The sequence below is a fragment of the Eulemur rufifrons genome, chromosome 14 (assembly GCF_041146395.1).
Source record: "Eulemur rufifrons isolate Redbay chromosome 14, OSU_ERuf_1, whole genome shotgun sequence".
NCBI classification, from domain to species: Eukaryota; Metazoa; Chordata; class Mammalia; order Primates; family Lemuridae; genus Eulemur; species Eulemur rufifrons.
In genome coordinates, this window is record NC_090996.1 from 32,960,477 (window position 1) to 32,972,746 (window position 12,270).

The 12,270-nt window shown below is 53.6% G+C and overlaps 1 protein-coding gene across 1 annotated transcript in view; it reads right to left on the bottom strand.

Moving 5' to 3' along the window:
* The window catches only part of SEC14L5 (SEC14 like lipid binding 5), a 32,580-nt gene extending 22,127 nt beyond the window's left edge, over nucleotides 1–10,453 (bottom strand). Inside the window, exon 1 of the mRNA XM_069486191.1 lies at nucleotides 10,391–10,453. Within this exon, the coding sequence (XP_069342292.1) occupies nucleotides 10,391–10,453 (63 nt within the window). The remainder of the gene's footprint in view (nucleotides 1–10,390) is intronic.
* Between the last annotated feature and the right edge of the window lie 1,817 nt (nucleotides 10,454–12,270).

A 12,270-nucleotide genomic window follows, 5' to 3' on the forward strand; every position in this document is an offset into this window, starting at 1 on the left:
TCCCCACACCGCTGGGATGCCCGGCTGGCACACTCAGCTCACGCTCAGCCCAGCCCCGACCATGCTCTGCCCGTGCTGCGCAGACAGTCCCCGTGTGGCTGAAAACACGTCTGTCTCCCCGACTGCGCTGAAGCACCTCGAGGGCCCAGGCTTTGCCCCTTCCTGCATTTGGCTCAGAGAAGCCACTTCCCAAATGCCGGCCGAATGAAATGCAGATGGCTGCCAAGCAGGGAGGGACTTTACCTAGAAGGGAATAGGGAGCTCCAGAAGGTTGTTGAGCACCTCCCTCCCCTGGCAGGGCCGATGTGAGGCCTTCCCAGGTCCTAGGCCGCACCCGCAACAGTCACATCAAACATATTAAGGTGCATCCACTTCCTGTGTTTTACATGCACACGACCTCATCAGAGCTGAGGTCCCGACGACAGCCCAACACCAAGGCTGCGTTTGGTGGACGTTTAATTCAACCCTGGTCCGTCTTAAGTCTGCAGGTTTCCTTTCGTGTTCTGGAGTTACTGCATTACTTTCTCTCCCTGTCAGACACTGCTCTGACCCCTGGGAACCTCTGGGCCCGGGCGCCCTGCCCTGGGGGAGGCCTCCGCGGAGGTTCTCAGACCACACGGGCTCCGGCCCGCTGGCTGTGGCACCACACAGGGTCTTACAGAATCAAACGGCTCGGGGGACCCTCCCTGTGTTGCAAACCAGCTCACACTGGTTTTGTCTCTGCCTAGGAGCCCCTGCTGCTGGCTCTGTCCCCACAGTTGGCCTGACCACCCACGAATGAGGCCTGAGCCTCTGCCTGCTAAACAAACACACAGTGTGGCCTTGTCAGGGACACACGGCTGCAGAAGGATTTGGTTACAGCCCTTCTGCCAGGTAGCGGAGAGGACATCCAAGCCTGGCCACTCAGAAAAGGAGCTGGTCCAAGGCCTAGGACGCACCCCTGCCGGGCCGGGGTGGGCAGGCAGGGACCAGCTGGCTGCCTCCTGTGGGGTCCCCATGCTGCAAAATCCACATTGGCACATTTAGCGTGTGGAGATGGGAGACTGGATCCCCACCCAGACTTGCCCACCTCCAGGCAGGGTGACCTTGGGCATGACACGTCCCCTAAAGCAGAATAATCACAGAACCTCCCAAGCAGCACTCAGCTGTGCCTGTTTCCTTCCCTTGTGCGTCACAACTGCTGAAGTAGGGTCACCGGCCCTGACACACACGGATCCCCAGGGCTTTGCAAAACGCTTAGCACGTATTCGACACTCGGTAGACACTTACATGATGAATGCATGAGTGACAGCCTAGCACAGCCACTAAGAGCATGGGGGCCGAGTGCGGTGGCTCATGCCTGTAATCCCAGCACTTTGAGAGGTGGAGGCAGGAGGTTCACTTGAGGCCAGGAGTTCGAGACCTGCCTGAGCAACATAGCAAGACCCTGTCTCTATCAAAAAAAAAAAAAAAAAAAAGTATTAGCCAGGCGTGGTGGTGTGGGCCTGTAGTCCCAGCTACTTGGGAGGCTGAGGCAGGAGGATTGCTTGAGCCCAGGCAATGGGGGTTGCAGTGAGCTATGATGATGCCCCTGCATTCTAGCCTGGGCGACAGACTGAGACTCTGTCTCAAAAAAAAAAAAAAAAAGAGCATGGGCTCTGGGACCTGGGTTCAAATCTCTGCTCTGCCTCTCACCAGCTGTGTGGCCTTGAGCAAGTCATCACGCTGTCAGTCACTCATTGGTAAAAAGGGGAACAAGAAAGGTAGCGCTCACTGCGTCGTCAGAGGAAAAACGGAGTCCATTTTGGAAAATGCTTAGAGCAGTGCCCGGAACATGGTTCATTCTCCATAAACATTTGTTAAATAAATTTAAATTTTAAAAACGAATGAGATTCTACAAAGTACAGAAAAGCCATTTCTGCTGATCACTCAACAGCGGATCCCTCCTCCCTCCCTTCCTCCCTCCTTCCGGCCCCTCCTCATCCAAACGCAAAGGAAGCTGGAACAGGGCTCTTACCCCAAAACTTCCACCAGGAGGGCAGAAGGAGCGCGGAAACCGAACCAGTGTGTCCCAGCCCAGTGCGCCACCTTCCCTGCGCGGCAGCCGCTCCACAGGGGCCCCTCCCCGTCCCACTCCCCGGGAGCCTTCCTTGTCAACCCCCTGCCCTCCGCCCTGCAAGCCGGGGAGACCACAGGACAGATGAGATATCCATCCTCACCTCCCCCAGCTTTTTAAAAATTGAAATATAATTCCCATATCGTAGAATTCACCCTTTTAAAGTATACAATTCAATGTGTTTTATTTAGTACATTCACAAAGTTACAACCATCACCACTATCTAATTCCAGAACATTTTCATCACTTTCAGAAGAAACTTTGTACCCTCAGAAGTCACCCCCTTTTCCCTCCTCCCCGCACTGCAGCCCTAGAGGACCACTCATCTACTTTCTGTCTCTAAGGATTTCTCTTTTCTGGATATTTCATAGAAACAGGATCACACCAGACATGATCTCTTGTGACTGGCTTCTGTCCCTCAGCACGGTGTTTTAAGCTTCGTGCATGTTGCAGCTTGTGTCAGTGCTGTGCTCCTTTGGCTGAATACGATGCCGTTGGGGACACCCCCCCCCCCACCCTTTGGAGGTGCTCCACCAGAGCTTGCTAAATGAGTCATCAGACGCCCCGATGGCAGCAGTGTCATCCCAGCTGACGAAGGGAAGCGGGCATGGTACAACCAGCGTGACAGTATTCCGGAAGCCCTTTGAGATGACTGATGGCTGCAGGCAATCTGCAAACGCAGCTACACCCAGATGGCCTGGAGCCGAGAACCCGCTGCTATTCTAGGCAAAACCAGCTCCGGAGTCACCAGAGGTGGAGACACAGGGTCAGAAGAGCCTCTGCAGCCAGGGCACCTGGACCCGGCGAGAGGGCAGGGCCGGCGTGGGGGGCAGCAGAGACAGAGCACAGGGTCAGACCCCACCTCCACCACTTGTCAGCTGGGTGACCTCGACCCAACCTCCCTGAGGCTCAGTTTCCCCAGAGAGAAGAGGAGGATGACCGTGATGACACCTGCTTCATAGCGGTGGCTGCAAAGGTTAAAGGGTGTGCACGCGTAAGGCAGTAGCACAGTGCCGAGCACCACACCGTCCTCTTCTCAATAGACGAGAGTAAATGAGCAGGGACTTGAACAGATATTTGTACGCGAATGTTCTTGGCAGCACTAGTCACAACAGCCAAAGGGAGGAAACGGCACACGTGTCCATCAGCCGGTGGATGGAAAAACAACAGGTTTTCTATCCATGCCGTGGAACATTATTCAGCCATAAAGGACTGAAGCGCTGACACACGCCACGGCACGGAAGAACCGTACAAATATTGTGTAAGAGAGGCGGGTCACAGAAGGACGAATAGAGTGTGGTTCTGCTTACACGTGGTCCCTAGAGTGGTCAAGTGTGTAGAGAGAGAAAGTGGAACACAGATTACCAGGGTTGGGGGACGGGGGAACGGGGGTTGGTGTTGGGTGGGGACAGAGTTTCCGTTGGGGGTGAAGAAGGTGGAGTCTGACGGTGGAGACGGTTGCACAACAAGGTGAACGTACGTCATGCCCCTGAACTGTGCGCCGAAGATGGTTAAAATGATACATTTTAGCACATTAAAGAAAATAGAGTCCATCATCTCCCAGAAAGTCTAAGGCCCTATCAGGAGCATTTGCCATGATTTGGGGTAGGAGATGACGTCTGTGTCTGTTTGTTTGTAATTTCATCGTGGCCGTCGCTATGCCTTTTGTTCACCACTGAATTCCCTGGTGCCTTGTGCCACGCCTGGGACATTGTAGACATTCAGCCGCTATTTGTCGAATGAAGGAAGGAGGGAACGAGTGAATGGCCAGGAGCCAGGGAAACGGAACAAGAAAAGGGAACCATCTTCATATGTAGCCCTGGAAGAGTAGCCAAGGAAGCGCGGGTCTCCCCAGTGTCAGGGCGGGCGGGCCTACGTTTACACCCGCCGGGAGTGTTGGCAGGTGCACGTTTGAGCACCTTGTGGCTGGCTGTTGCTGTTCGTGCCCCACCTTCAGAGAGCTAAGTTCTGGAAGGTGCTTACTGGGCAGGTGAATACATGCCTGAGGAACCCCCCTCAGTTGTCACGATGGGGTTTGTCACGGGGGTGGCCAGCGAGCCAGCCATGAACCAGATGGGGAACAATAGCTTTGCCTGCTGTTAGCAGGCCCCTGTCCTGTGGCCGCAGCAGGAGGGCGCGGGGACGCGCCACCAGAGTGCCTGGCCTCTCCGGGACTGGGGGAACACGCCAGCCCACGCCACCGTCTGCACGCGGCCCGCTGTGGAATCTCGCCCGCATGTCGGGAGCAGGGCCCAGGACTTCCAGGATCAGGTAGGTGGTGTTCCCGAGGGTTCAGGGAGGGCAGCCCAGAGCGGCCTGACATTTCCATGCTGTGTCAGGAACTTGCTCAGAGGGGAAGCGCTATTTCAGATTTTCCAAGTGTCTCAGGCGTGCCCCCAGACCTCCGGCACCTCTGCCTCCTGGCTGCTCTCCCGACTTCCTGGCTGGAAACCCTCCTTCCGTCCCGTTTCCAACCTCGAATCTGGTCATGTCACTCCCTCCCTCGGCAACTCTCAGCCTGGCTGACTTAAACAACCCTCAGGTGGCCTCCAACGGGCCTTCTCTGTGCTCCCACAATGCCCTGCTCTTCCCCCATTACCAATGGTTCTGCAAGGCATTTGGCACACCACACACACACACACACACACACACGTGCGCACACCACGCACACACACTGGGGGTTGTGTGAGGGCAGGAGCCACATCAAGAGAACCAGATGAACAAGACAGACACAGCCCTGCCTTCCTGGGCCTTCCCCAGTGAAAAGACCCATTTAAACAAGCAAATTAATAGAATAATGATGCATTTCAGAAAGTGCTAGGAAGCAACTCGTTTGCAGCCGTGCACCTAGCACAGCACTTGGCACACAGTAGAAACTCAGATATTTGGGGAATGCGTACGCACACGCGTGCACAAGTTAATGCACACAGAAAACAACGACTGAGGCCTGAGTGTATCTCAGGGCATCCCGAAACATCACCTTGCTGGGCAATGGATCCCTCCGTTCTCCCAGCTCAAATCGGAGACACGTTCAAGGTAGAAACCGTTGCTTCCCTTAATCTGTTAGCAACCGGCTCAGATGACAGGGCTCCAGGGAACTAATTTAAACTCCTTTAAATAAGGCCCCTGCTGCTTTATTAAAACTCGTCCATAACAACGCTTCCAACTGTAACTGCTTTTGGCCTGGGCCACCAGGATTCGCCTTCACCGGCTGCTGCTTATTAACAATCCATTTGCTAAATTACAAGCTGTTTGTCAATACAACGAGGCCAAGCTTTTAAATAATTTAGCACTTAATTGCTGGACGCCAGAACCTCACCTCCATAGCCCTCCCTTCGCATGAAAAGCCTATTGATCGGGAAATTCTACTCCCAGCCACCTTCCTTCCTTACATCTGCAGGATCCGAGAGCACCCGAAGCCACAGGGCTTTTGCGTCCCACAGGGAGACCTGGGCAGTGGTTGCACAAGAGGGGACCAGGTTATTCCTGAAGCCCCGGTACCCACTGCCGCTGCACAGATGTGTACGGAACGTCAGAGCCAGAATCCGGAGGGTCTGGCTGTGAGCTCGGGACGTGGGGTCAGATTCCCTAAGTTCGAATCCCAGCTCTGCCATTTACTGAGTGTGTGGGCTGAAGTGTGTCCCCTAAAATAAATATGTTGCAGTCCTCACCCCGGGTACCTGGGAGTGTGACCTTATCTGGAGACAGGGTCTTTACAGAGGTGATAGGTTAAAATGAGGTCGTTGGAGTGTCCTTATACAACTGGTGCCTTATAAAAGAGGGAAATTTGGACACAGAACGCCATGTGAAGACTGGAGTGACGGTGCCACAGCCAAGGAAACACCAGGAACTCGGAGACAGGCCTGGGGCAGACCCGCCCCTGAGCCTTTAGACGGAGCGTGGCCCCGACGACACCTTGATGGCAAGTGAGGCAATAAATTCCCGTTGTCCTAAGCCACCAATTTATGGCACTCTGTTACAGCAGCCGTAGCAAACTAACACACCAAGGAGGGTCTTCTTAGCCTTGCTAAGCCTCAGTTTCCTCTTTCGCTACGGATAAGGCTGCTGTAACAGACCTGCCTCTGAGCCGGCCTGAAAGGCTGGACGCACATGGTGTTTAATAATCGGCATCCTCCGCCCTCCAGGGACCAGGGCCTGGGCTCGGGCTGTGCTCCCCTCCCCAGGGTCCTGAGGGGCACAGGCGTCCTGGACAACATCCTGATGGGGACTGCACCAACGGGACCACTCACTCGGCCCAGACGCCACCCCAGCAGCCTCACATCCTCAACCCGGCTCTGAGAGACGGCCGAGCTCGTGGCTGGGAATGTAAATTCTGGAGCCAGACTTTCAGGAACACGTGTCTGTTTTGTGTCGTCCTCTCTAGACCGGGGTTGCCACAGAACTCCTCCCCTGGGTGGTTATGAGGAGTACGGGAGTCAATATTTAAACCGGCTCCGAACAGTGTCCGGAGCTTAGTAACAGTGCTATGTACGAGTTTGTCAAACAAAATTGAAACAAGAATCTGCTTAACCCCATCAAATAACCACCACTCTTCATTCACAGCAGAGAATACATTCACCCAAAACTTGTGCAGAAATGTTTACAGCAGCATTATTCATAATAGCCCCAAATTGAAAACAACTTACCTGTCTATCAGCTGATAAATGAATGAATAAAATGTGATATGTTCATATACAATGAAATATTATCTGGCCCTAAAAAGGAATGAAGTGCCTATACACGCTACGACGTGGATGCACCTTGAAAACACACACTCGTGGGTGCGCGCTCACCCCAAACTCGGTGAGAGGTGCGGCTCTTTACATGTCCCTCGCACCTCCATAAAGGGGTTTCTAGAAAACGAATCGTAGTGAGAGCAGCCAGACACTAAAGGCCACAAACTGTATGAGTCCATCTCTGTGAAACTTCCAGAATAGGTAAATCCATAGGAACAGAGAGCAGGTTAGTGGTTGCCTGGGGTGGGGGGCAGTCAGGGGAACACAGTGAGATTAGGGGGTCATGGCTAAAGGGTATGACATGGGGTGATAAAAATGTTCTGAACTTGACTGTGGTGATGGTTGCACAACTCCGTAACTATATTAGAATAAAACCCATTGACTGGTACCCTTTCAATGGATGAAGTATATGATAAGCCAGTTATATCTCAGAAAAGCAATCACCCCTCCAACCTTGGAGACGGCCACTGAAGCTGCCTGAATCATCTTAGTTGTTTCTCTGCTTACCAAGGCGATACAAGTGCGTTGTATGGAATCAAAAGATACAGAATGCTGTGGAGAAAGAGGAAAGCAAAGATGCCCTGGAATCCCACCCTTTAGAAGCAGGATTCACATGAAGGGATTTGGAGAGAGATGCCCATTCATTCAATCAGATAAAATTTTTTAAGTGGAAAATTAATTTAAAAAAAAATTTTTTTTTAAGTTGGGTCTAAAAAGGTTGCCTTAAAGTGCTATTTTATAATCAATTCTACAAGCCCAATTTCAGCCATTTGTGTCATCGCTGGTGGACTTTTGAAGACGCAAGGGGCTCTCTGACTCTCACGTCGGTTTTGTTAACCAGAAAAACCAAAAGGCCAGCTCCTCCCGTCACTCGGATGCAGTGAGAATAGCTGAGTTCATCCGAAACTTCCCCGGCATCTGACCCAAACTGAGGGCAAGTGTTTAGCTGAGAAACAAAGACGGACGTTAAATACAGAAAACCCCTTTTGTGCCTACACAGCGCACAAGTTATGTTGAGTTATGCAGCTATTTTGGGGACAATAATTGTTTTGTAAACAGTCAGCAAAGTAGCTTTGTCTGCGGCCATGTGGCTTGAGACCATTTCACACACAAGGACTGTATGGAAGATAAGATGACACGGTCATGGCAGTCCCTTTGAAAAATATGAATGACTTAAATTAACAGATAAATATTTGAAAGTCTTTTTTTTTTTTTTTTAACTCCACCCACAAGCACTGTTAACAGCTAAAGCAGCAAACAAGCCTGCCTTCCTTTACGGAACGCGAAGGTTACAAAATGCATTTGACACACCCCAATAATGGCCAGGAGAGTAAGTCACCAGTTCTATTCATGGAGCCATGTAGCCCTAAGTACTACATTAGTGGGCACAGTTTTTTTGGGAGGAAGTTGAAGTTTTTTTCGTTTGTTTTAAGACAGAATCTCACTCAGTGGCCCTGGGTAGAGTGCAGTGGCAGCTAATTTTTCTGTTGTTAATAGAGATGGGGTTTCACTCTTGCTCAAGCTGGTCTCGAACCCCTGAGCTCAAGCAATCCTCCTGCCTCAGCATCTCAGAGTGCTAGGATTACAGGTGTGAGCCACTGTGCCCAGCCTGAGCGCGTTTTATTTTAGAGTGCAATAATTGCAAATATTTTTGAGAACCCTAAATCTGCTAAATTGACATTTATTAAGCCCATGCAATAGTTGGTTTTCCACTCTATAGTTATGTGTCTCAGCTTCATGGCAGAAAACCAGGGGTTCCTAGGCTGTTCCAGAAGAGTGGGGACAGCTTCTGTCTTCTATTGAATGAATGAACAAGCCCTTGAGTCTTAGAATATGTGAGCTGCCAGGAGGCTTAGACGTACGATGATTATTTATATTTATCTACCACTTACTGTCTGCTTGGTACGGACACACACACACTCACAGAATCACTTTTAATCCTCATAACAACCTTATGAGCTACATATAATGATCCCCATTTAACAAATGAGGAAACTGAGGCTCAGAGAAGTTCAGCAACTTTCCAAAGACACACAGCCAGAGCACGGCAGAGCAGCAGCAGGGACCCAGGGCTTCTGACTCCGTGGCCCTGGATCTTTTCATCACCCCATGGTGTGCCACCCCTATTACAGAGAAGTCAAGTCACACAGCCACAGACAAAACCGTAACAATTTAACAGTTACAGCTAGACCTCATTGAGCACCTACTCTGCTTTACATATATTGATTCATTTAATCCACAGCACATCAGGGTTTTAGAAACCAGGTGACTTTCATTTTAGAGATGGGAGTGGGGGCTCACAGAGGTGAAATGACTTGCCCCAAAGTCGGAACGACCCAGACTGACTCCTGTCTCTCTGTTCTCCTGGGACCATCTGCGCATAACAGCATAACATGTAAGGATGACTTCAGTGATGCTTTTTAACCCTCCATGCGACTATAAACACATGTGTGTGGATTCATAGAAGACATGACGGGACACATGCATGCAGAGCCACCAACAGATGTGCAAGTCCTTGGATAGAAGACTGGGGTTAAGCAGCTGGGGTGGGGCGGGGAGGATGGGGTGAATTCTGGTGTGTGTTATGCCACTATGTCCTAAAACAGTGACAGCTGCATTTTGTGAGCACCTACTGTGTGCCCAGCACACAGCCAGGAACACCATGAATTATCTCATTTACTCCCACCTCAACCCCACAGCATTGCCCTGCCATGACGGAAGCTCAGAGAGCCAGAGTGATGGAGCCGAGCTGGGACCCCACATCTGCCTGGCTCCAGCACCTGCCCCTCGATGCGTAGACCACGGATCCAGGAGGCCAAGAACCTGGGAGCCCATTCTAGCCCAAACTGACTTTCTGCACAACCTAAGTACGCCACATAGCTACTCTGAGCACCCAACCCCCTACCACCCACCCCCTCTCTTCTCCTGGTCTCAGCTTCCTTGAAGGGCAGGGAAGGGGGGTCTGTGTGCAGGAGGAGGGCCCTGGAGGGTTGCAGTCAAAATCAAGGATCTGGAGTCACCTCTGCATGGATCTGAGCCCAACTCCACCTCTTTGCAGCTACAGAAGTTGGTGTCATTCCTCCACCTTTCCAAGCCTCAGTTTAGTGGAGGAGAAATGGGAATAATGACAGCCATTGGAGGGAATGTCGTACATAAGGACTTAGCGCTATAAATATTCAATGAGTGGCTGCTGTCATCGTCATCATCATCATATTTACCATGATTACTATGATCATTGCACAAAAGGACAGCAGTGGGGTGGCCCCAGTCTTTGTTTTCTGTCAGGAGAGTGTAAGGTGGGAGGAGAGGCAAACTTCAACAAGGAGAAGAAAGGAAAACCTTGTGTTTTGGTTGCTGGGCAGGGGCTCCAGAGGTTCTGGTGAAAGGTGGGAGGGGATGGCTGGGCCGAGGTGTCACTGGTTAGACGCCTGACCCACAAGGTCAGCCAAGTAGCTCAAAGGCTCCTTCTGATCTGGAGGTCCTCGTCCTCCTGTTATAGCTGACCTCCTGAGTCCCTCCAACTGTCACACGAGGGGCCCAAGAATCAGGGGTCACTCACCGCCATGACCAGCTCAAATGGGTACTTGTAGACACGAACAGGAGATTGGTACTTCTGCACCATGTTCACAGCGGAGCACCAACGGAAGTCACCAGGCAGGGGTGAGCACAGAGCCTGGGTGAGGGGCGACTGGTGAGGTGGCAGCTCCCTCCGCATGAGGCAGGGACACTGCCCAGCACTGGGAAGGGTAGGCCCAACCCCCCAGCCCCACCCACACATCTTCCCAGCCCTCTAAGTGAGAAGGCCAAGATGAGCCCCAAATTACTCCAGTCAGGCCCCAGCACCTGTCCTGCCCCAGACCATGCTCACTCTCCCAAGAACAGTCAGCACCCCAAATTTTCCTCCATCCCCATCCCTTCACACTGAAGGCCCCAGAAGTCTCTCTGCCACCCTCACAAGCACACACACATTTGCAATTCCTACACTCCCATTATTCCCTTCGCGAATGCACCCACGGCTTGCCACACACGTCCTGACCAGTAGTCCCCCCAAGTATCCCTGCACCTGCCCTCCCACTTTCCTCCAAGACAGCCTGACATACACACACAGCCTCCACCAAATTTCACAGGCACTGTCTCTGTCACACACACGCGCACCTGCAGGCTCCCCTCCCACATGGGACCTCCCTTGCACACGCCCACAACTTTGCACACGCACCCAGCTCCCGGGAGCACACACCTGCCCATCTCCACACACACACGGTTCCCCTGGTGCTCACAGACGTTCACACATGCATACACGGCCATGCGCACATGCACATACACGCACGTACACACACATAAAGGCACTCACACACGCATGCACGCACCGGTCCCGCAGCCCTGCTCACCCTCGCCCTCGGGGAGACTCCGGGGACGCAGCCTGGGGGCCCCGCTCTGGGTACCCAACCGGCTTGGGAGCTAAGCTCGTCGCCTGGCCAGGATCGCTGAGCCTGGGGTGGGGCCCGATCGCCGCGGTTCAACCCGGGGAGTCCCGCCCTGCTCACCCTGCGGCCCGGCCAGCCGGGGAGGATCTGGAGGGGCGGGGGCGAGACCTGCGGGGCCCGGAGCGCTCCAGCACCCGGGACAGCGGAGATCCCGGCTTGGCCCCGCCCCCGGCCTGGGCCCGCCCACGTTGCTTGCCTTGGCCCGCCCACATTTGCCCCGCCCCCTGATTGGCCCCGCCCCGGTATGGCCCCGCCCCGGGCTGACTCCGCCCTGGTTCTAGCCCCTCCCCTTATCTTACACGCACCTTGCTTGGACCACGCCCTTGGCCCGACCCTTCCTCCAGATTGGCCACGCCTCCTAAAGGCCCCGCCCCCCGTTCTGGCCCCGCCCCTGGTCCTGCCCCGAGCCCCGCCCGTGCGTGGTTCGTGCGCTCCGCGCACGTTCGCCCCCGCCCGCCAGGTGTCAGGCTTTTCCAGGCGCTGCAGTGAGCGGTGAGCACGGACGTAAGTCCCTGCCTTCGTGGAGTTCACGTTCCGGTGGGCGAGACAGACGTTGAATAACGAGGCAAATACACAGTATGCGGGATGGCGAAAATGCCAAGGAGAGGAGACCGAGCGAGGAGGACGGGGCTCTCTGGGGGGACCTTAGCTCACGCCCACCCCTTCCAGACCCCAACTCCGGATGCGGGCAGCTCTCCGCCCAGTCTGGCCGCAAGAAGCTGCTCTGGGCAGCGTCATCCGTGTGTTCCTTCATCCAACTCTTAATGAGCACCTGCTGTATACCAGAGTTGGGCGAATTCGCCCTTCACGTGCGGGAGTCAGACGGTGCTCTTGCCCACAGGTGTGCGCGGGGAGACGACGACCCTCCGGTATGTGTCAGACACGTGGCCGCACCCTGTGACCACCTCCCGCTCCCTTCCTCGCCTGCGTCACATTCTGATCCTTGCGCTTATCG